This window comes from Gossypium raimondii, chromosome 4 (genome assembly GCF_025698545.1).
Source record: "Gossypium raimondii isolate GPD5lz chromosome 4, ASM2569854v1, whole genome shotgun sequence".
Lineage (NCBI taxonomy): Eukaryota > Viridiplantae > Streptophyta > Magnoliopsida > Malvales > Malvaceae > Gossypium > Gossypium raimondii.
The window spans coordinates 5,369,092-5,395,538 of record NC_068568.1 but is presented as its reverse complement, the minus strand read 5'-3'; the positions used below and the strand labels follow the sequence as shown (position 1 = coordinate 5,395,538).

The 26,447-nt window shown below is 32.6% G+C and overlaps 3 protein-coding genes across 3 annotated transcripts; all 3 read right to left on the bottom strand.

The window, feature by feature from the left end:
* Positions 1 to 1,089: 1,089 nt before the first annotated feature.
* Positions 1,090 to 5,309, bottom strand: LOC105780190 (probable galacturonosyltransferase 10). Its single transcript, XM_012604378.2, has 2 exons — positions 4,832 to 5,309; positions 1,090 to 2,894 (listed from the first exon to the last, which is right to left on the bottom strand). Exons 1-2 carry the CDS (start codon positions 4,979 to 4,981, stop codon positions 1,443 to 1,445), a joined length of 1,602 nt encoding a protein of 533 aa, XP_012459832.1. The 5' UTR covers positions 4,982 to 5,309; the 3' UTR covers positions 1,090 to 1,442.
* A 762-nt stretch (positions 5,310 to 6,071) lies between these two features.
* On the bottom strand, positions 6,072 to 7,863 carry LOC105780892 (protein TIC 20-IV, chloroplastic). The gene is made up of 3 exons (XM_052629514.1): positions 7,609 to 7,863; positions 7,061 to 7,191; positions 6,072 to 6,978 (listed from the first exon to the last, which is right to left on the bottom strand). The coding sequence occupies exons 1-3, from the start codon at positions 7,674 to 7,676 to the stop codon at positions 6,380 to 6,382; spliced, it is 798 nt and encodes a 265-aa protein (XP_052485474.1). The 5' UTR covers positions 7,677 to 7,863; the 3' UTR covers positions 6,072 to 6,379.
* A 3,362-nt stretch (positions 7,864 to 11,225) lies between these two features.
* LOC105780891 (protein TIC 20-IV, chloroplastic) lies at positions 11,226 to 12,783 on the bottom strand. The gene is made up of 3 exons (XM_012605419.2): positions 12,592 to 12,783; positions 12,034 to 12,164; positions 11,226 to 11,951 (listed from the first exon to the last, which is right to left on the bottom strand). Exons 1-3 carry the CDS (start codon positions 12,657 to 12,659, stop codon positions 11,293 to 11,295), a joined length of 858 nt encoding a protein of 285 aa, XP_012460873.1. The 5' UTR covers positions 12,660 to 12,783; the 3' UTR covers positions 11,226 to 11,292.
* Positions 12,784 to 26,447: the final 13,664 nt, after the last annotated feature.

Below are 26,447 nucleotides of genomic sequence, written 5' to 3'. Positions count from 1 at the left end.
AAATAAATCTTGCGAAGAGACTAAGTATTGCATAATGAGATTATTTAAAAATAAATAAAATAAATAATTGAATTGGCTGGGAAATTAAAAGTGGAATCTTGTTTGTTAGTTCTTACAATCAAAAGTAATTATAATGAATTATTTAGCCTTTCAATTTTATAAAAAGTTATTTTGATATTTTTTAATTTTTTACTTTTTTAATTCTTAAATTTGTGTTTTTTTTATCAAATCACCTAAAATTAGATGAAAAATTAATGTTTTTAACTTTACTAATGACATACAAGTAGATTGTCACATGGATGATATATCAACATTTAATTAATTTTTTAAATTAAAAATTTAAAAATTTTAAAAAATATTAAAAATATAAGAAAAATATCTTTTAGTATTTTAAAATTTCAAAAAGTTTATTAAATATTGACATGTCATCAAAGTTAACAAATGTTAACTTTTCTATCCATTTTGAAGTGATTTGATAAAAAATAAAAGTTTAAGGGCAAGGCGAAAAATTAAATAAAGGGTTAAAATGATTTTTTTTTTTAATTTTATAAAATTGTAGGGTAAAAAATGTCATTATGCAAAATCAAAATGAAGCATTAACTATCGAGTTGAATGATAAAAAGTTTGATCTCACCCACGTGACAGGCGGGAATACCAGGACGACTTTAACGTTAGTACTGCAAAATTTTATTCTTAAGAGAAGATCAGTTTAAATAAGGCTCCGACCAGCAGTTTTCGAGTAAATGGATCTCTATTTATATTTGTTTGCTTATTTTAAATTTGTTCATATTCGATTTATGTTTGTTAAATCTACGTATATTTGTGTCTATTGATTTAAATTAAATGAACATGTTCCCGAATAATATTTATGAAAAAAACATATATCTTAATTTTCAAATATAAATATAAATAATATAAGCACACAAACAATAATAAAATATTAATAAATAATAATAAAATAAGCAAATCTCAAAATGAACATAATGAATTAAACAATCTTTGTTCATGAACCTTAAAATTTTATTCATGAAAAAAACTGAAGAAAATAAATCTTAACCAAAAGAATCCATTCCTCCCAAGTAATAATGATAATAACAAACAAAAGCCATCCTATAGATCAAACTGATATCAACATTACAATGGATGCATTAGATCAGAGGTCTCACAAATGGAAAAGAAAGGTTGATTTAATGCGGATTACGACCGTATAAGTTTACAGCTTGACCTAAATGATAGTATATCAAAATTGTTTAAATAATTTTTTATATGAATGAAGAGTCTACACTAAAAACAAACTACTAAAGTTGGGATGAATTATAAATACCATGTTACAACCAGCAGCAGCAGCCATGCTTGACCTCTTTAAAATTATACAAGCATTACTTAACCTTCAAGCTTCTAATACGGTGTGGAAAGACTACAGATTCCCGTTGGCGGTTGTATCAATGAAAATTGCATTGTTGCAAGAGAGGGTGAGAGTAATCGACGTATTTCTCCCACAGTGGCTTGTATTTCTCTATCCCGATTTTCAACCACGGCTTTGAATTTCCATTGAAGTGTAGAACAGCTCCTTTCTCTATTAACTGGGGATCAACATTTGTATAGCCTAGCCCCAGTACATGCCATGAGGGATCCAATGCCTCTGTTAATCCATAGAATGTCAGCAGTCCAGGTGGCAGTGTCCCAAGTTTCCACAATGTCCGGTCCACATTCCGTTCTTGCCAATAGTGATAGATGCCAGTCACATTCCTCTTCCTCCACTCGACTAAATCGAAAACATTCATCCCAAATGCCCACCCACATGCATCAGGGTCAAAATGTGCTCTTATAAGAGGGTGAGAGTAATTTAGGTACTTGTGATATCGGTGAAATGTCTCCATGCATGTCTCAACCGCTCCATTAACATTTCCATTCAAATCAATGGAGAATAGACCAGACAGATCCTTCTGAACCACGATGTCATCATCCAGAAATACCACCTTCTTTAGTGCAGGATAAACTTCAGGGATATAAAACCTCAAATGATTAAGCATCGACAGGTACTTGGGATTTCTGAACTTGATTGGGGTCCGGCCATCATCATTATGGCCAGAAAAATAGTAACTCTGAGTCTCGGAATCTTGCAACTGCTTAAGAACCGGAACATAAGAAGCATTCAACCACTTGAAGTCCTCAAACTTCTGAACCTCAACAGTCACTCCCCGAAAACTGTTCACAGTGAACCAGGCCTTCATCGCAGCATAGTTTATTTCATCAGTTACAAGATGAAAGACAATCTTATCTGGATTTTTGGAATTTAAAGCTGTCGAGTTAACCACGACGGAACTTGCAAGGATGTTATCAGAGAAGATACAGAAATGATACATACTGTTGTCTTTAAGTTTCGCATCCATTTGCTTTCTTTCCCTGTGTTTCTTCTGTAAATTAGGGTTTCCAAACCATTCAGTTGTCAACCTAACACCGAGACAATATAGACTTTTGGGGACTTCTTCGGCAGCTATTTGTCCATACTTTGAACTTTTCTCATTCGCTGAACTCATCTGTTCTTCAAGAGTTTGGATTTTAGCTCTCAATCTCATGAGCATTGTAGCACTGTCATAATGGAGCTGCTGAGCTTGGTAGAGCAAAAGTGCCATATCACGAATTGCGGTCTCTGATTCTCCAACTGTCAATGGAGTTCGCCTAGTTGCAGCATTTGACAGAAGAGCCTGTGAGTTACGGATTTGAGCACTTAGCTCCCAAGCAAATTGGAGATTGTTGCTTTCTTTTGCTATCACAACAAAAGCCTTTGCAAGAGAAATTTGATCAGTAAGTTGTCTGGTGACAGAGTTGGAGCTCAACATTTCATCAGTGACGGTTACACCTTCCATAATTCTGTCACGCCGATAAGGTTTCTGCAAATATGCAACACAAACACATAATTTGAGAATTTAACATAGATAAAAGTTTTACTCATAATAAGCCAGACTATGAATGGAAGTAGTAGTGCCACTAGAGAACAGAAGCATCCTAACAATCTTATCTAGTCCTATGATTTGAGACAATAAATGTCCGTTCAGAATGTTAGACAAAGTACTCCAACCATTCCGTGGTTTAAAAACCATTTTCTTAATTTCTTCTGGTAAGTTTTAAGTATCAACACAACATGTGCAGAAAAGAAAAGAACAGATACCATTAAACAAGTAGAGCTTATATTACTAGGTGGCGACAACAAGAAGAAGAGACAGAACAAACAAATGATTTTGATGTTTTCCACTAAAAAATCAAAGGAATTACCAAATGCAATGCAAAGCTGAGATCCCCTGAAACATCAGTTTACAACAGTAGACAAAAGTGCAAGAGCACCTTGGAAACTAGGTGCTTATGGTACAATCCATCTATGATTCAGAATTTATCAGCTGAAATTGAGTTTAACGATAGCAGATAAATGAAACATGGTTTACATAGGACCATCACTTGGAAGGGATTTGGCAAGAGCATAAATATTATTATATATAAAAAAAATTTAGCATCATTATGCAACTTGGCATATCCAGCATTAAACTATCTCATCTCGAATGGCCTATCCTCAAAAACATTGTCATTGCATGATAAGCGGTAACAACTTACTTTTCTAAGGGATCAAAACTACCTTTAAATTGTTGCTTTAAATCAACATGGATTACAGAGTTCTACTTTCATAAAAAACCATACTTCTTGAAAGCAAATACATTCCGAGGCTCGTGAGCATTTCCTCTTTACTTCTATATCCTGATGGCCTATACCACAAAGCAAATAGTACCATGACAGAAAGCACAGCATTGCTTTTGGTTATCCAACTTTTCTCTTTCTCTAATTAAAGATCAATTCATTCCCCTAAAAGTAATGATGTACAGTTCTTAAACTCCTCTTACTATCCTATGGCTTCAAAAGATACATAAAGCCATTAATGTTCACTGGGGCTAAAGAGTAATACTTTTTTGCTACAGAAGTATGATCTTAATATGCTGACTTAGCTGCTATAGAAATGATTTACTGCATATGATTAACATGTATGAAACAAGCCATACATCACCACAGAGATGAGGTGATCAAAATCTCCAAGCTATTGTTGAAAAGAAAATGACACCTGACCATTATATGACTCCCTTTGTTTAAAACACTCATTCACTGCTCAAGGCATATTTCCTAGAACAAATAAGCATATATCACCACATCATAAGATCAACCCTACAATACATATCAACTTCTTTTGAGTCTGAAGTTGTCTTCCAACTTCCTTACAGGCTCGATTACTCAGTCCTTACAGAGGGACCAAAGTTGCAGCAAACTCTCTTCGGTTCAGGTTTGTACTTCCTAAAGTTTGTCTTAAAACAGTTCAAAATGATCTGGGCAAATAAATGACAATTGGCATGCCAAACAAACCCCTTTTTTTTCTTTTTTTCCTTTTTGGCTAGAACTAACAGCAGCATAATCAAAACCATTTTAGATATCAAAGAAAACGACATTTTAGCTAAACAAAATCCCAAACAAAGAACAAACTAATAACACAACTCTTTCAGACAAAAAATGTCCCAACAAAACAGTTAGAACTATAAATCAAACAATTAGTATATAAATCTCTGAAAGTTGAGACATACCCCAGATCTTACGAGCAAACAAAAAAAAACAGATCAAGCAAATTCATTTCCTAAATTCACCTCAATCAATTAATTTAGCCATAACCCAAAGTAGAAACATGTTCAAATATGTCCAGAAATTACAACAACAAAAAAACAGATGAGAAATTTTCGATCTTGGTAACTAGTGAAAAAAAAAAGGAAAGATAGAAAAAAAGAAAGGGTAGATTTACCCTAGAAATAGTGGGTTTTGATTCAATCTGACCCTCTCTGCTCAAAACCACGATGAGAACCAAAACCAAAATTCCGCACACTGTCCACCACACCACATTGGGAAACCTCTTCCTCACTGGTCTCCTAAAATCTAGTCCTCTCCGCCTCATCTTTCAAAACCTCCACAGCTCCCGTATGGTTCTCCTGGGACAATTAACACTAGTTCCCCTACAAATTAACTTTAGATCTAACTAAGGTTAAGGGATCGTATTAACTAAAAGAAAATAACAAATCAAAATAGGAAATGAAAGGGAAAGTGCTGTGGGTTTTTCCTTTTACGTGGATTTAAGTGAAGCGAAGAGTTTCCTTTTTGTTGTTGTTGGGCAGTGAAGGATGGGATCGTATTTAGCAATTGGTGGTGGTGGTGTTGATGTTAAAAAGACTGTTTTTTTGTGTTGTGTCGTGTAATAAAGTGAATGCCATTGCTAAATTTGGGTATTATTGCTCTCGATCTGATTTATTTGATTGTTTTACTTACATTTCTTAAGAGTGTTTATATTTCACTCAAATTGATAGACTTGCACTAAATGCATAAAAAAGGATGATTATTTCTATGGTTATTAATTAAGAAACTATGGATTTTTAACAAAAATATAAATAAAAGTTTAAAATATATATAGTTATATGTTTTTTTAAATGAATAGTGATAATCATAAAAATTTATCTATAATGAGAAATGGTTCTTTTGGTGCGTTGAAAATCATTAGAGGTATTTGGTCAAAGAGAAGAGAAAATTGGTAAATAGGATAATTGTCTTGTGCTTTTATTATTTTCATAAAGATATTTAAAGGAACGTTCATAGGTTATATGTCTTCTAGTGAAAGAGATGAACTTGACTGAGAGAAGAGAAGAAGTCAGTAGTTAGAATAATTGTTTTGTTCTCTTTATCGTCTTCATAATGACATTTAAAATGAAAGTTCATTAGCTATATATTTTCCCGTGGAAGAGATGAAGTTGGCCGAGAGAAGAAAAGAAATTGATAATTAGGATCATTGTTTTGTTGTCTATGTTCATAGGATGATTAAATAAAATAAAAATAAAAAAACTTAAAAACATAAAGGACATGGGTGGCTTCCAAAATCCAAATGAAATAAAACTAGTGGTCAGGCAATGTTGAATTAGGGAACAAGCCAAGGCCCATCCCTCAATAATGCTTTGCAATCATTCAATGATGATATGCATATCAGCTATTCTCTCATGTTTATCAATGGATAATTATTATTCAATTATCAGGAGAATAAGTAAAATACAAGCTAATTTAAAAACAATATTAAAAGTTTCTCTCCACCGATTGAGTCTTAACTCGATTGGCGTGGACAATATTACTAATACAAGAGGATTCAAACGTAATTCGAATTCGCTGAAATGCATTATCCACCTATTTTTGGATTTCTCTCCAAAAATTTATTTTGATACAACATTTTAACAAAAAAAAAACTCTACAACTCCTCAAATAGACCCTAAGCAATTGCTTTTGTCCTGTGAAAACCAACCCCATTAAAGATCTCCTAGAATGGTCTCTGTAAACCTCCTACATTGAACCGAGTATGTATATATGCAGCATTACTAATAACAGGGATGTGAGCACACTTGCCACCAAGAGCACACCTAACACATTCCAACAACACGAAGATGTAGCCGATTCCAATGCCGGCCCAAAAGTGCATCATGAAATTGCCGTTAAAGTGTGTGAGCGGGAGAAAGGTGCCCGTATACCATATTAACTTGAAAGCGGTTTCCAGTAACATGCCCATCATGAGATGGATCCTAATGTAGCGAGACAAAGCTTTGTTCTTCACAATTCCAGCATATCCAAAGTAGCAATATATCATTGAGAACCATGGAGGTAATCTCTTTATGGCTCCCGGGACGAAATAAATCAAGTTTTCGAACATTTCGTAATGTTCTAGGAAGGGATGAAGAAAATATCCGGTACCGGAAGTCTGCAAAGCTATTAGATATGGAATACAGGCTAAAGTCCTCAGCCACCATTCAGGCTTCTCGGTTATTACAGGGTAGCAAAATTTGGATATGTCATCCTTATATGCTCTTGGTAAAGAGAGAGATCTCGACCGTATAGGTAAAACATTCGTTTTACACCGTGCGCCTGCGAACGGATTATGAACTATCAAAATATACATAATTTAGAGTATAAGTCTTACATTCTAAGGCAATACAAATTAGAGTACCTGTAGAAGACAAGAAACCCTGTGAACCACTGTTGCTTGACAACAGAGGATTGGCCTGAAAACTTGGGCTTAATGCAACAACCGAGGACTTATTTCTCGGGTTGTGTCGTTTTAAATTAGGATCTTTAGACCTGGTGAGTACAAACATGTTATCAAGCAGGACCAGAAGCATACAAGAAACAAGCATGTAGGAATGTCCTGAGCAATTAAATAACCAAAGGATTTCCAACAAATTTAGCAGTCAATTCCCATTAACAAGAATATAGCAAACTAAAAGTTTCACATTTAACTATGGAACATATTCATTCAAATGCCTAAATCACAATAATGAAGAGATAAAAAGAGCCAAGAAGAAACAAAAGGCATAACCTAAGATGGACGAAAACCCTAAAAAGGCTAAACCCGAACCAAACATACACTCCATCTTGTCTAAAAATCACCAAAATTTTTAATCAACTTAAAATTCAGAAACTTCACAGAATCACAGCCCATTGATTAAAAAAAAGACCCAGTAAATTAAATTTGAATGAAGATGAAAAAGAGTTTACCAAAGAGCGGGGACAGGGGCGAGTTTGGGGTAGCTTGGGGCAGAGAGAGTAGCTGTTGGAGGAGCCATTTTTTGGACTTGATGCAAAGAAAAAAAAGAGAAGTTACTTTGCACGCAAGAAACTTGTGATATTTATAGTTAGGGCCTTGTAGTTGCCCAAGTTTCAGAGCCCTGTCGTTGCTGCTGAGTGAGAAAAAGATGACCGTTTTCTGTTTGTTCTAGAATATGCATCTGTTATTGACTTTCCTTTTTAAATTTATTTGTTACATATAAATACATCTCATCAATATTTTTAGGGATTGGTGAAGTTCTTTTTCGCTCTCTCCTTCCGGACAATAATTCTTGCGCTTTTATAAAGTATGGTTTTTTAATTTGATAGTGAATGCACGTTCTCTTTTATACAAAAAAAAAAATTTATACACAGATGACATGTCAATATTTAATTAATTTTAAAATTTTTAAAAATTATAAAAAAAGATATTTTAATATGTTTTAATTTTAAAAATTAATTAAATATTGGCATGCCATCACATGACAATCCATGTGTATGTGTCACATCAATAAAATTAACAAACATTAACTTTTCTATCTATTTTAGGATTGTTTGATAAAAAACGTAAGTTTAATGACTAAAAGAGACAAAAAATAAATAAATGACTAAAATAAGTTTTTTTTTTGTAAAGTTGGAGGGCAAAAAAAATCATCATGCCAATTTAAACATACTTTGATTGAAATAGTGATACGGATAGTGCAGAATAGGATCGTAAATTTGTCCAAGTCGCGGATTTGACATAGGGCTCTACATGATCAAAAAATAAATAGATTTTGACACAACCTGAAACGTTAATAAATTCAAGTCAAAACCAAGAATTTACAAAATAAAGGAAGCAACTAAAATAGATAATTAAATAAATCAAATAATCAAATAATTAAACAAGAAGAAAATAGTAAGAAAATAAAGAAGATAGATAAAAAATATATATGAATGTGACATGTACAAGTCCTAAAGAGTCTTCGAAACAAAAAGAATTCACAACTCCCTTCGAAAGCTCTAATTTATCCTCTAAAAAATGAAACTTGGCAAGAAAATGTTTGAAAATGATCCCATAATCTGAAAAGATTGTTAAAACTCTTTCAAAAGAAAACTCAAAAGAGAATTTTATTAACTCAAAGTGAAAAATGAATGAATTAATTTTGTATAATGAAAAGGGCTAAAAAGAAAACTCAAAGAGAATTTTATTAACAAAAATGAATGAATTGATTCTATATAATGAATATGCATTTATATAGGCAAATATAATATTGGACTAGTATATAAAAAAATTAAGCCTAAAATTCGAATCCAATATGATTTAAACTTATTAAAAAGCTTAAAACTCGTAATTTCTGTAATAGTCTCATCTAGAAATTTTGCACGCGCAATCTTTACTAAAATAATCATAACTTAAGCTCCCGCACTTGAAATCGAGTGATTCAAAATGCACTTCAAAGCTAAGAGATAACTTTTCAAATGCTATGCAGACATCTAAACTCATAAATGTCTCGATCTCATCCAAAAATCCGTCGCAAGTTGATTAATCTTTTTAGCTTGAAAATTGACAGCTTTGTTAAATTGACTTTAATAAATTTCACACATTCTGTGCATGTATCATTCCTCCTTCCCTTAAAAAGATTTATCCTCACATATTGTACTTGATCGAATATTGTTTTGATTTTCTAGACTTCTGACCTTGTTATTGAGTCTTGAGGTAGTGTAAACTCATTATATTTATAAGCCTGAAATTTGACTTTGAGACTCGTATCAATTAGTTAAGGGTGATATCGGTTTGGTTCAATTAGTTTTTTTAGATTTTTAAATTGTCCATCATAATTCAATTCAGCTCGGTTCGATTCTCAATTTTTTCATGTTAATTTTGTTTTAACTTTTTAGACTTATTTTGATAAAAATAAATTTTTTGACTTTTCAATATTATTTGACAAAATTTCAACGTCATTTCCATAAAATTTCTAAAAACAATAATTTTCAAAATTTAAAATTATTTTCACTATTTTAAATGCAAAATATTTTTTATATCATAAAATAAACTTTATTATATATTAGATAAAAAATTCATCAACCACGTTAATTTTTAATGGTGTGAATGAATAAAATTTTAATTAAATGACCAATTTACTTTTTAATTTAACATACAATAAATAATTTATTCACTTTTTAAGTTACAATCCATTTCTTAATACAAAACTTCCATAATACTTAACATTTACCATACATTTTATCATAATTGAGAAAAGGTAACCTACACATGGATATGTAACCCACAATCATTGAAGGTGCCATATTTGATTTTAGCATCGCAACTAAAATGTAAAATTAAAAAAAATAAAAATTAGAGTGAGAGATGATTAATCAACTTTTCACCACTTAAAAATTTAAGTGTTGTAAAATATATATTTAAACTGGTGATTTTTTAATTAAATTTGATCATTAACTTTTTAAAAAATTAAATAATTTAAATTTAAATGAAAATGTTAACTTAAAATATTATTTTTTAGTAGTGTTGCACGGTAACATGTGTGATAGTTTATATGTACTTCATACAAACATAGTACTATATAATAGTTCAAAAATATAACATTTTTGTCTTACGTCATATCAATAAATAAATTAAATTTTATAAAAATATTCTAAATTTTTAAAAATCCATAAACACTCAAAGGCGGTAGAATGAAATACACATAGATTACCATATTAAATGCTTTAATTAGTATTTTGTTATAAAAATAGTAATTCGACTTTTTAAAATGTTAATGGTCAAATTTCACTCTTTTAAAAAGATTGCAAATAGACTTGTTCATGAGTCGAAAAGTGAGAAGATTTAAGCAAATATATTAGGCTCGAAAAGTGAGCTTGAAAAAATTAAGTCCATTTAAAATATAGGTTGGGCTTGATTTTTTTTTTTGAGTTTGTATTGTTTTATATTATATAATTTATAACACTCCTAGAATATAAACATTATAAAAACGTTAAGATGATTACATATAAAATTTTAATAAATAAAGAATATTAAATTAAAAATAATATAAACATATTTTAAAATTTTAAAAATAATATGAGTGAGACCTAAAATGGGCTTGTACAAAATTGTAACTCCATATTTTGACTCAAGCTGAATGTAGACAAGCATAAAATGTATTAATATCATATTTAAACTCAACCCAACCTATGAACACTTTCAGTTGAAAGCCTAATGCAGCTAAAAAATAATTAAATTAATAAAAATATAAATATTAAGGATTAAATTTATCATTATGCATTTTAATTTTTGTAAAGGTATATGTAAGTAAGAAAAATGAGTAAAATAATAATTTTATAATATAAACTTAATTAAATGATATGATATTAATTTAAATTATAAATCATAATTTAAAATTTAAAATGTCACATATTCTAATTTAATAGAAATATATCTCTAAAAATAAAACAATAGTTATTTTTCTAATGAAATTAATTAATTAATTTCAAAATAAATGATAAAGTTTTGTAGTATTTTTAAAGTGTTTTTTAAAAGTCATATATAAAAAAACTTAAAAAGTAAGTAAAATACTCTTAAGAACTATACAACTCCTCAAATAAACCTTAAGCAATTGCTTTTGTCCTTTGAAAACCAAACCCATTAAAGAGCCCCTAGAATGGTCTCTGAAAACCTCCTACATTGAACACAGTATGTATATATGCAGCATCACTAATAAAAGGGATGTGGGCATACCTGCCACCAAGAGCACACCTAACACATTCAAACAACACGAGGATATAGCCGAATCCGATGCCGGCCCAATAGTGCATCCCGAAACAGCCATTATAGTGTATGAGCGGGAGAAAGTTGCTCGTATACCATATTAACTGCAAAGCGGTTTCCAGTAACATGCCCATCATGAGATGGAACCTAATGTAATGAGACCAATCTTTGTTCTTCACAATTCCAATATATCCAAAGTAGCAATATATCATTGAGAACCATGGAGGTAATCTCTTTATGGCTCCCGGGACGAAATAAATCAAGTTTTCGAACATTTCGCAATGTTCTAGGAAGGGATGAAGAAAATATCCGGCATCGGAAATCTGCAAAGCTAATAGATATGGAACACAGGCTAAAGTCCTCAACCACCATTCAGGCTTCTCGGTTATTACAGGGTAGCGAAATTTGAATACGTCATCCTTATATGCTCTTGGTAAAGAGAGAGATCTCGACCGTAGAGGTAAAACATTCGTTGTACGCCACAAGTCATCGTCATCTTCGCCTAAAAATGGTGATGATAAGGCCGAAAGTGCCTTACACCGTGCGCCTGCGAACGGATTATGAACTATCAAAATATACATAATTTAGAGTATAAATCATATATTCTAAGGCAATACAAATTAGAGTACCCGTAGAAGACAAGAAACCCTGTGAACCACTGTTGCTTGACAACATAGGATTGGCCTGCAAACTTGAGCTTAATGTAACAACCGAGGACTTATATCTCGGGTTGTGTCGGTTTAAAATAAAAACTTTAGACCTGGTGAGTACAAACATGTTATCAAGCAGGATCAGAAGCATACAAGAAACAAGCATGTATGACTGTCCTGACCAGTTAAATAACCAAAGGGTTTTCCAATAAATTTAGCGGTCAATTCCCATTAGCAAGAGCACACAAGAATATAGCAAACTAAAAGTCTCACATTTAACTAAGAAATATATTCATTCAAATACCTAAATCACAAAAAGGAAGAGATAAAAAGAGCCAAAAAGAAACAAAAGGCATAACTCAAGATGGACGAAAACCCTAAAAAGGCTAAACCCAAACCAAACATATATATCATCTTGTCTAAAAATCACCAAAATATTTTATCAACTTAAAAATCAGAAGTTTTACAGAATAACAGCCCATTGATTTAAAAAAGACCCGGTAAATTAAATTTGAATGAAAATGAAAAAGAGTTTACCGAAGAACGGCGACAGTGGCGAGTTTGGGGTAGCTTGGGGCAGTGACAGTAGTTGTTGGAGGAGCCATTTTTTATGTAGAGCGACTTAATGCAAAGAGAAAAAGGGAATGTTACTTTGCACGTAAGGAACTTATGATATTTATAGTTAGGGCCTTGTAGTTGCCCAAGTTTCAGGGCCCTGTCGTTGATGCCGAGAGAGAGAAAGACGACCATTTTCTAGGTTGTTCTTGAATCTGTATCTGTTACCGAGTTTCATAGAACAATGTAGAAACTAAGACCTAAGGCCCAATTTGATTACTTTTTAGAAAGAAAAGAAAAAAACACATGTTTCTTTTTTTCTTTTACCCTTGTTTGTGGCGAAAGAAATGTAAATTAAGTTTCCTTTTTACCTTTCCTTTTATATAAGTTTGCCGTCAGTCTGTTTTTCAATTTATCTGTTAAATTTAAATATCAATATTTTCAAGGATTGATGAGGTTATTTTTCGGTCTCTACTTCTTGACAACAATTCTTTCGTATTTATAATGCATAGTCTTTTATATGATATGTTAGGGAATAATTAGGTGTTATGCATACGACACGTTTCCCTTTTAGGCTTGACACGTACCCTTTGACATGTCTATTTAGTGGGAAGGTATCACCATAGAGAACTAGCACTACTCGCACGTCCTTCGCATTCCACCTCCACCTTGTGAGGTGGTGAGGCATGATAGGATCAACTTGCACATGGACCACCTCACGTGATATCGATGGTGTGTAGAGTGTTCACACGTGATCTCCCTTGTACTTACTTGTTGAGGTGGTGAGCCGATAACCTCGTAAGATATAAGTGGTGTGTGTGGTGTGCTCACACGTGATCTCCTTCCACCTCGCGAGGAGGGTCATAAGCATTCCACCTCATGAGGTGGGTCGGGCTCCATGGTCATAAGAATGGGTTGGATTTTGAGTTGTGAAATATTTTATAACAATTTGTTCCCCACTTTGTCGAATAAGAGTTATAAAGTGACCCTTCTGAGTCAGACTTGCGTAAATCGTGTAGCTGGGGGCTTTTATATGCACATTTTAACTGAAAACTTATTGAGTAAGCTTTGTTGCATGACAGCGAGGTACATAAATAATAAGGTTATTGGGGAATTAATTTTAAGGAAATAAATTTGAATCATTTTATTTCCTTTAAAAAAGAATTTCGCACAAACCCTAGATTATCTCGCTAAAATTTTGTTTCCATTCTTCATCTTCTTATTATTTTATTTTTTGACTACCTCCTTTATTTCGGTTTCCCATTTTTCTTCTTTTTCGGTTTCAGTATACTCTAACTTAGAGATTTCACAACCTTTTGGTGGAAAAAAATCATCGGTTTATAGGTAAGTCGTTCGACTGCTCTTTTTTTGCTTTGAATTTGTTTACTTAATATGGCTAGGGTTAGGATGGGTTGGGGTGGGGTGGCAGGGGTGGTGGTTGCTGTAGTTGAGGTCATGGGTCTGGGGTTGAGAGTGAAGGTGGTGGCCGAAAGAAGAGTCGTGAGGCTTATGTACCTATAGAGGCAACGTATATCGGTGTACAACAAAAAAGAAAGAGATGGTTCAGTATCTTGCTGTTTGGGGGATCAAGTTGTCGAACTTTACTTTTGATTTCGATATTGTCGAGGGTGAAAAAGGCTGAGTGATACTAAAGAGGGCTTTATGTTGCCTTTACATCTAAAAGATGCATGTTTCCATCTTCTTCTTCATCCTTTTTTTTGTACTGTCTTTCAAGAGTATAGAATCGCAGTGGGACAAGCTCTAACTTTTCTTAGTGGATATTGGTCGCATACTTCATTAATTGTTGTCTTAAGGATATGTTAAAAAGATGAAGTTGAAATGAATAACTGTTAATTCACTCAAGTAAAAGAGTAGTAAATATATACAAAATAGTGTAACAAACCCTATTGTTAATTACACGTTATTAACTAACTTCTAACTAACTGTACACTAATACCAATATAACAATATTATACTCTCAACACGCCCCCTCAAGTTGGAGGATGAAAAATATCTTTCATTCCCAAGTTGGACACTAAATATTTGTGCTGAGGAATGCTTAATCCTTTAGTGAGTAAATCTGCCATTTGCTCATTTGTTGAAATGTGCTTCGTTTCCACCTCCCCCTTTTGAATTTTCTCTCGAACAAAGTGACAATCGATTTCTATGTGCTTTGTTCTTTTATGAAAGAATGGAATTGAAGCAATTTGAATGGCTGTTTGATTATCACAGTGTAACAACATAAGTCTTGAAATTTGAACTCCCAACTCAGTTAATAAACCTTTCAACCAAATCAATTCTGCTACTGTAGTGGCCATGCTTCTGTATTCTGCTTCTGCAGATGATCTGGACACTGTATTCTGTTTCTTGGATTTCCAGGAAACCAAGGAATTTCCTAGCTTAATGCAATATCCTGTGATTGATTTTCTAGTCATGTTGCATGAAGCCCAATCAGAGTCACAATATGCTTGAATATCAGTCGTACCTTCAGCTGAAAGAAAAATACCTTGACCAGGATTTTTCTTAATGTATCTCACAATACGCAAAGCAACTTCATAATGGTTCTTTTTTGGCTTTTGCATAAACTGACTAAGGTGTTGTACTCCAAAGGCAATATTTGGTCTAGTGTTGGTGAGGTATAGGAGTCTCCCTATTAATCTTTGGTATACACTTGCATCTTCTAATTCTTCATCTGCATCGTGTATGTCTAGTGCTGCATCATACTCCAAACTTGTCATCTTTAAATTCTGCTCCAATGGTGTATTTGCAGGTTTTGCATTTGTCAAACCAAGATCATCAATGAGTTCAAGGGCATATTTTCTCTTATTCATGATGATGCCTTCTTTTGATCTTGCAATCTCAATGCCAAGAAAGTACTTGAGAGTACCCAAGTTCTTCATTTTAAAATTCTGATGAAGAGTTGCCTGCAAGTCTTCAATTAAGGATTTATCATTCCCAGTGATCAAGAGATCATCAACATAGATGAGCATGATTACAATATTGTTGCCAAACGATTTGATGAACATAGAGTAATCATGCTTACTTTGAACATAACCATTGTTGATGAGAGCCTTATTGAGTTTCAAATTCCATTGTCTTGAAGCCTGTTTTAACCCATAAAGAGATTTGAGTAGTCTACATACATGAGTGCCCCTTAGAGTGCCAAAACCCTGAGGTAAGTGCATGTAAACTTCTTCATAAAGGTCACCTTGAAGAAAGGCATTGTAAACATCCATTTGAATGAGAGGCTAGTCAAATAGAGCAGCAAGGGCAACAATGACTTTGATTGTAACCTACTTGACAACCGGTGAAAAAGTGTCCTGAAAGTCAATACCTTCTTTTTGACTATAGCCTTTAGATACTAACCTGGCCTTATAACGTTCAATAGAGCCATCTGAATGGTACTTGATGCGAAAAACCCATTTGCAGCCAATGGAACGTTTTCCTGGCGGGAGTGGAACAACCTCCCAAGTGGAGTTTGCTTCTAAAGCTTGAATTTCCTGTTGCATTGCAGCTTTTTAACAATCATGCTTAATTGCCTCTTGGTAGGTGCAAGGTTCAGAGATATGAGAAATGGAAGCAATAAAGCATTGAGTTTGTAAGGGTAAATGATGATAGGTGATAAAATTAGAGGTAGAGTACTGACCTTGTGCAGCAGTAGAAGATGATGAAGAAAGGGATGAATTGGGACAAATGTAATCCTACATCCAGGCAGGTTGTTTGGTGGTTCTAGTACTTTTTCGAGAAGGATTAGAGGGTAGATGAGATGGTGGTGGTTAGACCTGTCCATGGGTCGGGCGGCCCGCCCGAAATATGGGAGGGTTTGGGTAAAAATATAGGCCCGAAATATGGGCTTGGGCAAAATTTTAGGCCGTTTAAAAATGGGCAGACCTCGAAAGCAAGATTTTTTGGCAGGGCAACCCGACCTACCAAAAATATTAAATATATATTTTTATTTTTAAAATATAATAGTTTTTATTTTAAGTTTATTTACTTTCATTTCCTTAACTAGTGTTACAAAATAATAATAATAAAACATCAAGTTTGTTTTACTAATCAAATGTTAGATTTTGTTACAACAATTAATACAATTAATACAATTAATAATTTGATAAATTTACTAATCAAATGTTAGATTTTATTACAACAATTAATACAATTAACAATTAATAATTTGATAATTTTACTAACAATTAATTTTAATAAAAATTAGTTTTAATTTTATTTAAAAAATAATTTTAATTTTAATTTTAATTAAAAACGGGCCGGACCGGGCTCGGGCCCCATATTTTTTCTTCGGGCCGGGCCTGGGCAAAATCTCAAGCCCATATTTCGGGCCGGGCCCAGGCCTAGTAAACGGGCTGAAATTTTTTTGTAGGTCCGGCCCGAACCCAGCCCGGCCCATGGACAGGTCTAGTGGTGGTGTAATACCCCGAAAATTTCTACAGTAAGAGAAGTAAGATAATATCTCTGATATAGTAAAATAAGGAAATAATGTGCTAAAAAGGGTAATTTTGAGTTATCGTAACATTGGGAAGTATATTATGACATATTAATTCAAGAAAGGATTAAATCGTAAAAGTGAAAAAAATTTTGTTACCCAAGAGTAAATACTCAAAAGTTGAGGGGTTAAAGTGTAAATATGAAAAATTTGAAGGACCAATAGTGTAAATATTTTAAGGGTGGAATAATCTAGAAACTAAGGAAAATGGATGGATTTAGACCAAATTGAATAGATGAATAATTATGAGGGACTAAATTATAATTTTACCAAATTAAGTGATGACTCAAGGATGAAATTTTAAAAGATCTAAAGGGCAAAATGGTCAATTAGAAGAAAGAGAAATCTAGAAAATAATGATGATATTGGAGATATTTTAGAATAAATAAATAAATATTAGTTTATTAATATTTTAATTAGATTTTTAAATGACATTTTATTATTTTGTTATTATTGTTATTATATTATGAAATAAATTAAAATATGACAAATGGATGGTAATGATAAAACACATGTGTAATAATATGTAAATGTACAAATGTAATATTTATATTGTTTATTAAATAGATATTTATTATTATTAACTATATATATATATAAGATATAAAAAAAAGGGCGAGAAGAAAGTTACAGAGAAGAAACAACGAAAATAAGGGAAAGAAAAGAACAAGGGGGAAATTAGAGATTTGAAGCTTGGAGCTTATTTTGGTAAGTCAATCAAGTCCTTTCTTTTTAATTTTATATTTTAGAAACTTTAGAATAAGGTTTTGATGAAACTAAGTTGGCATATTGAAATTTTATGTGTTCTCAAGTATAGTTTATGTTGAACAAAAACATGAATTAGGAACATAATTGAATGAATTTCAAGCTAGAATTGATAAAAGGATTAAATTGAAAAGTAAGCTATAAATTTTATGTTGTAGGGACTAAATTGAGGAAAATTCGAAATTAAGAAAATTTTCTGAAAATTTAATAGTTAAATTTGAGTTTGGGTGGAATTTGAATAGAAAAGAAGTATGAATTGAGTTAGGGAAGTAAGTGAAATTATGAAAGAGTAAATTTAGCAACAAAACAGTTTTGGACAGCAACAGTCATGTGACTTTGAAAAATCACCAAAATTGTGGAAATTGAATTAGAAGCTGAATAATATATGAAATTAAAGCTGAATGAATATATTTTAACATAAAAGAAACATAGTAAGCAAAAGAGTTATATATTTTGATATATTTGAATTTTAGTAAGACAGAGTCATAATGATTTCGGAATCCCTGTTTTGAATTTGGAAAATCATTAAAATTATACAAAAATAATTATGAGTTATAGTTTATATTTTGAAATCATGAAAGAGTCTATTTTCAAGATAAACAAATGAGAATGTCATCCGAACTCTGTACAATGAGATAATTAATTTTAGTGAAGAGAGGTTAGAACTGCTAAACAGTGAAACATGGGAGATTTAAAGAATAAACTGTACTTATTGGCTAAGCCAAAATTCTGAAAATTTTATGGTAATAATATATATGAGTCTAGTTTTGGGAAAATTAAAGGATCTTAATTTGGAGCTCTGTAGCTCGAGATATAAATAATTTAATGACTCTGACTCGAATAGACAGCTTTGAATTTACATATAAGTAAGCAGTGAAAATATAGTTAATGTTTGTTTAAACGTGTTATATACATTAAGGATGTGGAATGGAGAGGAGAAGGAGGAAAATTGGAAATATATATATATATATATATGAATGAATTGTGTATAATTGGTCATATGTTCGATTATAATCGACAAATGTTGAAATATAATTGATGTTTATATTTGTGCATTATTGGTCATGGTTTAAGCTCATGTGAAGAAATAAAGTTTCATAGCATATATGTGTGTGGAGTGTTTGGTATATGATTTGGCATGAAGAATGTCATGAATGGTTATGGATTAACTCATGTTGGTAAGTTGATACATAGTTACAGTATTTCTGCAAAATAGCCTGGTAAGTTCATATGAATTATATTACGTACAATTTTGATTAAAGTGAATGTTATTTAGTGATGAATAATATATATGTATATGTGTTAGTATTGAACTGAATTTAGTAAAATGAAATGAATGATATATGCCTATGAAGAAACGATAAGAGAATGATATATATCGGGTCTCGTAGGCCCTATTTCTTATAATATTTTAAGGATATATTATGAAGAATTGTAAAAGCATGCTAATAATTTGAAAGTTTTAATTTATAATAAAATTTTATAACTCGGTTAAATACGTTTACAAGTGTATGTGTTCTGGTAATGCCTCGTACCCTATTCCGGTGTCGAATACGGGGAATGGGTATTACAGGTGGTGCAGGAGGAAGAGAATAAATAGATAGGGAAGGTGGTGGTGGTGGTGGTGTTGAAGGGGTGATAAAGAGAAAATCAGGATCATACAAGAAGCCAAATGCATTGACATCTAAGGGAAAGAGTGGTTGATCTTCGAATGGTGTTTTAAAAGGAAAAATAGACTCATGAAATATGACATCTCGGTTGACAAAAGATTTGTGTGAAATAGGATCAAACAGTATGTATCCTTTTTGCACTTGAGAATATCCCATAAAGATAAATGGTGTTGCTTTTAGAGAAAACTTGTCATGAGAATTGGTGACTGTAACATAGCAAAAACAGCCAAAAATTTTGAGATGAGAGAGGTTTGGTGGCTTATGATGCAACATTTCAAAATGTGTTTTCCAGCCAAGCACAACGGAGGGCAATCTATTGATCAAGTAAGCAATGAGGACACATTCTCCCCAAAATTTGACTGGTATGTGCGACTGAAATTTTAATGCTCGTGCAATATCTAAAAGGTGGCTGTGTTTACGTTCTGCCACACCATTTTGCTATGGTGTGTGGGCACAAGATGATTGATGAATGATTCCAAGGGTGTGGAAAAAAAAGAGTGCCTTCTTTAGTGAAAAATTCATGACCATTGTCACTTCGAACAACTTGAACTTTCCCAGAAAAATGTGTGTTGGCTAATGTAACGAATTGTTTAAGGTAAAGAAAGGCATCACTCTTAAGTTTTAAAAGATAAATCTATGTCATTCGAGTATGGTCATCAACAAGTGTTAAAAAATACCTATTACCAGAATGAGTGGAAATTCGATAAGGACCCCAAAGATCAACATGAATAAGAGTAAAATGTGTGGATTTCCTTGAATTACTTTGTGGGAAAGGTAATCGTGTTTGTTTTGCCAATGGACAGACAGTACAAGTCTGAATGTCATAGGAATGCAAAGAACCAGTATGTAAAAAAGGGATTTTATTCATCTTTGAAAAGGATGTGTGACCAAGTCTAGCATGCCACAAAGAATAATCAACATGCTTAGAAACAGATAAAGAAGTAATATCGAAAGGTTGTACAGGAAAAGGTACAGATGGAGAAGTATGGGTTGGGGAGGGGTGAGGTAGAAGTAGATAGAGGCCATCTTGTTCTTTACCAATCCCCATCATCCTTCCACTGTAAAGGTCCTACAAAATACAAAAAGTAGGATAAAAAGAAACAAAACAGTTAAGATCTTTGGTGAGTTTGGAAATGGGGAGAAGATTAAAATTGAAAGAAGGTACGTAAAGAACATATTTAAGGGTATAATAAGGTGTAAGGTTGTGAGTACCAATATGAGTGATGGTGGTTGTGTTACCAGTAGGCAATTTAACAAAAGAGTTGTTAGCACATGCAACAGGTTGAATTAAAGAATTAAAAGCATGAGTCATGTGATTAGAGGCCCCAGTATCAAGGATCTAATGAATCAGATCTGATGTATAGGATATACCTGCCATGTGGGCTACAGCTTGCACAAATGATTCCTTGTTTAATAGGTTCAAGAGCTGTTGATACTGTTCAGCAGTGAATGTAGGAGCAGAAATGACAGATGAGGAAGAAGCAGGCAGATCAGAAGAATCAAAAGAAGTAGCAACAACATGATTGACAGTTGGTGATTTCTTTTTGGTGAACTTTAAGTTAGCAGGAAAGCCAGTGAGTCGATAACATTTTGCTCGGATATGACCTTTTTTTTGCAAAAAGTACAAGTCAAATCAGAACGCTTCTTGGGGGCTGAAGAAGTTGATGATTGCTGACTAAGAATAGCAGTAGGCTCAGAGACAGGTAAAGTAAATTCAAGTTCACGTTGAGTTTCATCACGCATAACAAGTGAGTAAGCCTGATTAACAGTGGGTAAAGGCTGCATCAAAAGAACTTGAGATCGAACATTAGAATAAGTTTCATTTAATCCCATCAAGAACTGAAAAAGACGTTGTTGTTGAAGTTGAGCATTTCTGCGAGTAAGATCACAATCGCAGGTAGAGGAAGGAATAAGAACATCATATTCATCCCAAAGTAAGCGAAGCTTAGTGAAATAAGTGGAAACAGAATAAGTTCCCTGTATATGAGTGAAGATGGCACGATGAAGATAGTAAACACGAGAACCATCAACCTTATCATACCTTTCCTGAAGATCCTTCCAAACAATGGCAGCATTGGACGCAAAAACGATCCCAGCAGAGAGTTCTTGAGTGACAGTGTTAAAAATCCAAGAAAAGACTAGAGCATTACACCGATCCCAATGAGGCTTGAGATCTGCATCGAAGCCATCACGAGAGCATAAACCATCAATGAAACCAAGCTTATTCTTTGCAAGAAGGGCGATATGCATAGACCTGCTCCAGACACAATAATTGTCAGTACCAGTAAGCTGATGAGATACCAAAATCATCCCTGGCATGTCAGACGGATGCAAATAAAGAGGATGACTAAACGGCAGAGTGAGAGATGAAGAATTAGCCATTGAAAAAGAAACGAGCAAAAAATGAAGAAAGGGAATAATGGAAAAACTGGATCGAAGATCAGAAAAAAATCTTTAGGCTAATACCATTGTAAAAAGATGAAGTTGAAATGAATAACTATTAATTCATTCAAGTAAAAGAGAAGTAAATATATACAAAAGAGTGTAACAAACCCTACTGCTAATTACACATTATTAACTAACTTCTAACTAACTGTACACAAATACGAATATAACAGTATTATACTCTTAACAGGATAAGCATCCACTGCTGTCTGTTTTCCAGAGAATTGATCGATTGAAGGTTTCAAATTGGGAAAATTCATAGGGGATGACATAAGTTTTTCCCCGGGAGGGATTTGAATTGATTATCCGAAATTGGTAATAAAATTTTTGGGTTAATCATTGTAAATATACAAGGGTGAAGCGAAAATTTCGAGATGACTTTGGTTTTCCTGTTAAATGGTCTTTTCCAAGTACAGATATTTGTACACAATGCCAACCCCTTGATTCTAAGCTCGTCACTACTCAATATGCGAGGCTATGTAAGGGTCGTGTGCTGAAATTAGAGGATTTGCTAATTGTGTGAAACATATTTCGATATTACCTTCTGGAATTAGGTCGTAATGGTTGTCGGGCAATCGATATTAGGAACAACGCGAATCTAGATCTTATGTTCCGTGCAGAGCTCGCCTGGTCCACAGTGCTTCCGATGATTTCAGGCTAATTTTGTTAGGAAGAAAAATTTGAGTCTATAAATTCTTTATATTCCTATTGTAAGTAGTGACCTCACAAGCGGTCTTCCTTGTCTACCAGTGATCAGGAAGGTTCTACGAGCTCCCATGTAATGGTAAGTGATGTTGATGGTAATCTTGTTGGTGATGCAAGTATTGTTGGTGTTTGTGCTGCAGATTCAAATTCAAGAGAGTGTAGTAGCTCGCTAGAAGAACTTAGGCACATTATGGATATCGGATCTCTTATGCATGACTTGCGAGGTAGAAAAAACTTTGCTACTCTTGTTGGTGAAGGTAGCAATAAGTAAACAAATGAGAGTACAATATAGAGAAAATAATCTAAATGTACAACTTGTATATTACCCAAAATCCCAAATATAGCTCAAAATCTCAAAGAGAAAACTAGTAAACAAAACCCTAAATCTCATAAGACACTCACAAAATGAGTATAAAATACTCTCAATAATTATCACGAAAACTCTCACCAAAACTCATATGCGACTACATATTGTCGCTCTAAAAAAAATTTTGTTGATTGACATATCAAAATAGAGATACAATGACCCCTTTAAATAGGCTAAAATTAGAGTTCTAATTATACTTAAAATATCCCTAGAGTAATAAGAATTCAACTGAAAAAAGACAACAAAAGTTTAACTGGGAGAAGAATACGAGGCACACCCCACAAATTGCCTCAATTTGTTGACAACATTAATTTTTATTAAGGCGTAACATGTAGTTTGCCTCCTAAACTTGTCCAAAAGTATCTAGTTGATACCGGAACTTGTCAAAAAAGTATGTAGTTGGTTCTTGAACTTGTCAAAAAAATATTATATTTTTTAAAATTAATTTATTTTATAAGATTTTTAATTTATGTCTACCACGTGTAATATTGAGAGGTTACCACATGTCACTATAGGATTGACCATCAATGTCACGTCAACACAAACTATCGGTGCTAGTGTAGAGGTACTAACCTAGGTAACATAATACAAGTTCAATAACAATTAGATAAAAGAAAAAGTTTAGGCACCTATTTGATACTTTTGGACAAGTTTAAAGGGCAAACTACATATTAATCTTTTTCTTATCATAGGTATAGATATATTTTTAACTGATATATACATTTTAATTCCATTATGTATATTTTATTACTTCCATCAATTATATATATCAATAATATCATACATATTTTTATGTATTATTAATTGCTTTCAAACCATATGTTTCATTATTTATTATGTGTTATTTTAAACACACATTTGTGTTTTAAATTTGTAGTTTCCACATGCATATGTGTGTGATAGGATTTCTAACTATATGTTATGTAATATTCATCCTTCCTATCAAGTACACTTATGAAAAAAAATTATCCTTTTAATTTTCTACCCTTTCAATTTTCTTTCCACTCTATTAAGCAAAAACTTTAACAAATTTTGTTTGCTTGAAAAAGAAATAAATGTGGGTGTTGTAATAAATTTTTCCAATGTTTTGGATTCAATTGCTATATATTATGATAAACCTAGACAAGGGTGAAACTAAAATTTCTTTTTAGGGGTAGAAATTAAATTGTGATTTTTACGATAGAAAAAAATGTAATTTCACCATTTTAATAGGCTATATCTTTATAATTTTTGAAGAAAATTTTATATTTTTAAGGGGGGCCAAAGTACAATTTTACCTTTACTAATTTAAAATTTTAAAGAAAATATATGAAAACGTTTTTCATTTTAGGAGGATCGGGTCCCTGCCAGCCCCTAATTTCGCCACTGAACCCAGATCTACTCTTGGATATGTAAACAACTGTTAAAGGTGGCGGATATGATTTATCATCACAACTACTAAAGTAAAACTAAAGGTAGAAATGTAAATTTTTCTCATGAAAAATCATATCATATTTAAATAATTGTCACATTATTTTTTTACCTACATTTTATTAAAAGAATAATTTATTTTTGGGTATTTTACTAAAAAAGGCCCATTTCCAACATTATTTTCAAAAATGAGTCATTTAAAAGATTATTTCTTATTTTTGGGTATTTTACTAAAAAAGGCCCATTTCCAACATTATTTTCAAAAATGAGTCATTTAAAAGATTATTTCTCAGAATGGGCCAAAAAACCCAAAACGCGCCTACTTGGAAGCATTTTAAGGGGGAAACGCAGAAAAAAAACATATTGTCAAAGGTGCACTTTTGCCATGCCAGCAAAAAGTGCGTTGATGTGGGCGCACTTTAGCCCTTATTTTTTTCTAGGGTTTTTGGGTTATTTGTATGTTATCGCTTATGGTTTATGGGTTTAGAGTTTTAGAGTTTAGGGTTAAGGTTTTTAAAAAAATAAATTAAGGTTTAGGGTTTTTAATAAATATAGTAGGGTTTAAGGTTTTAAGATTTTTAAATTGGTAAATTTTGTTCTGGAAAAAATAAATTTGGGGTTTAAGGTTATGAAAAATAAATTTAGCTTGATGTGTTCTTAAAAGATTATTTTTACAAGATGAATTTTTTTGTACAATCAGTAAATGTATAGAAAAAGCTTCTAGCAGGACGCTTTTTTTGTGCAATTGATTCTGAAAAAATAATTTTAAGAAGATGGTTCTGAAAAAATATCTCGGAATTCACGGGAAATCTTATAGTTAGGGATGAAAAACGCTTCAAGCAGGATACACTGTCAGCAAAAGTACTGAAAAAGCTCCCAGTTGGACGCTTTTTTTGTACAGTTGATTCTGAAAAAATAATTTCGAAAAGATGGTTTTGAAAAAATATCTCGGGATTCATGGGAAATCTGATAGTTGGGGTTGAAAAACACTTCAAGTCGGATGCACTGTCAGCAAATGTACTGAAAAAAGCTCCTAATTGGATGCTCTTTTCAGTAATGTTGGTATAAATGAGCCAAATTTCATTCTCTTGTTGCATAAGTTACAGCAAGAGAAATTGAAGAAGCTCAGAAGAATAGAAACTGAAGAATTTGAGAAGTTATAAGTTGATTTATCGTATTAATATTTATACGAAACATTATATTTTTGCATAATGTTTTTTGTTTTGAATTTCTTTTGACAGATAATTTGGTTGAAAATGAGTGAACGTATTAGTGTTCTTATTTACTATGATGGTGAGGTCTATGACACCAAGAACGATATTATTTTTATATCAAAGAACACAGCGCGACTGGTTTTAACCAGAACATAGATTAATAGAACTTTGTAAAAGAATTAGGCGTAAAATCTTCGGAACGACGCCAATGAGAGTTTCGTCAATTAAGTATTGATTTTGTGGTTCGATTGATCCCTTAATTGAAGAAGTTGAGAAGTTATAAGTTGATTTATCGTATTAATATTTATACGAAACATTATATTTTTGCATAATGTTTTTTGTTTTGAATTTCTTTCGACAGATAATTTGGTTGAAAATGAGTGAACGTATTAGTGTTCTTATTTATTATGATGGTGAGGTCTATGACACCGAGAACGGTATTGTTTTTATATCAAAGAACACAGCGCGACTGGTTTTTAACCAGAACATAGAATTAATAGAACTTTGTAAAAGAATTAGGTGCAAAATCTTCGGAACGACGCCAATAAGAGTTTCGTCTATTAAGTATTGATTTGTGGTTCGATTGATCCCTTAACATATGACTCATTTGATATCAAAGGTGCTTGTGGCTTGGAGGCGATGGTGCAGACTCATTTGAGTTATATGTGGAATTTTCATATCCAAATGAAGCACTTGCAACTTCAACATCTACTGCTGTTCGAGAGGAATACACGACCCCTACCCGACACTTCATTAGTGGG

Bases quoted from the DNA above. Each gene is read 5' to 3' on its own strand.
- LOC105780190 (XM_012604378.2), bottom strand. From the start codon at position 4,981: ATGAGGCGGAGAGGACTAGATTTTAGGAGACCAGTGAGGAAGAGGTTT. The intron at 2,895-4,831 runs GTAAATCTACCC...GCATATTTGCAG, and splicing joins CAAAACCCACTATTTCTAGG to AAACCTTATCGGCGTGACAG.
- LOC105780892 (XM_052629514.1), bottom strand. From the start codon at position 7,676: ATGGCTCCTCCAACAGCTACTCTCTCTGCCCCAAGCTACCCCAAACTC. The intron at 7,192-7,608 runs GTAAACTCTTTT...TGTACTCACCAG, and splicing joins GCCCCTGTCCCCGCTCTTTG to GTCTAAAGATCCTAATTTAA. The intron at 6,979-7,060 runs GTACTCTAATTT...ATCCGTTCGCAG, and splicing joins GGGTTTCTTGTCTTCTACAG to GCGCACGGTGTAAAACGAAT.
- LOC105780891 (XM_012605419.2), bottom strand. From the start codon at position 12,659: ATGGCTCCTCCAACAACTACTGTCACTGCCCCAAGCTACCCCAAACTC. The intron at 12,165-12,591 runs GTAAACTCTTTT...TGTACTCACCAG, and splicing joins GCCACTGTCGCCGTTCTTCG to GTCTAAAGTTTTTATTTTAA. The intron at 11,952-12,033 runs GTACTCTAATTT...ATCCGTTCGCAG, and splicing joins GGGTTTCTTGTCTTCTACGG to GCGCACGGTGTAAGGCACTT.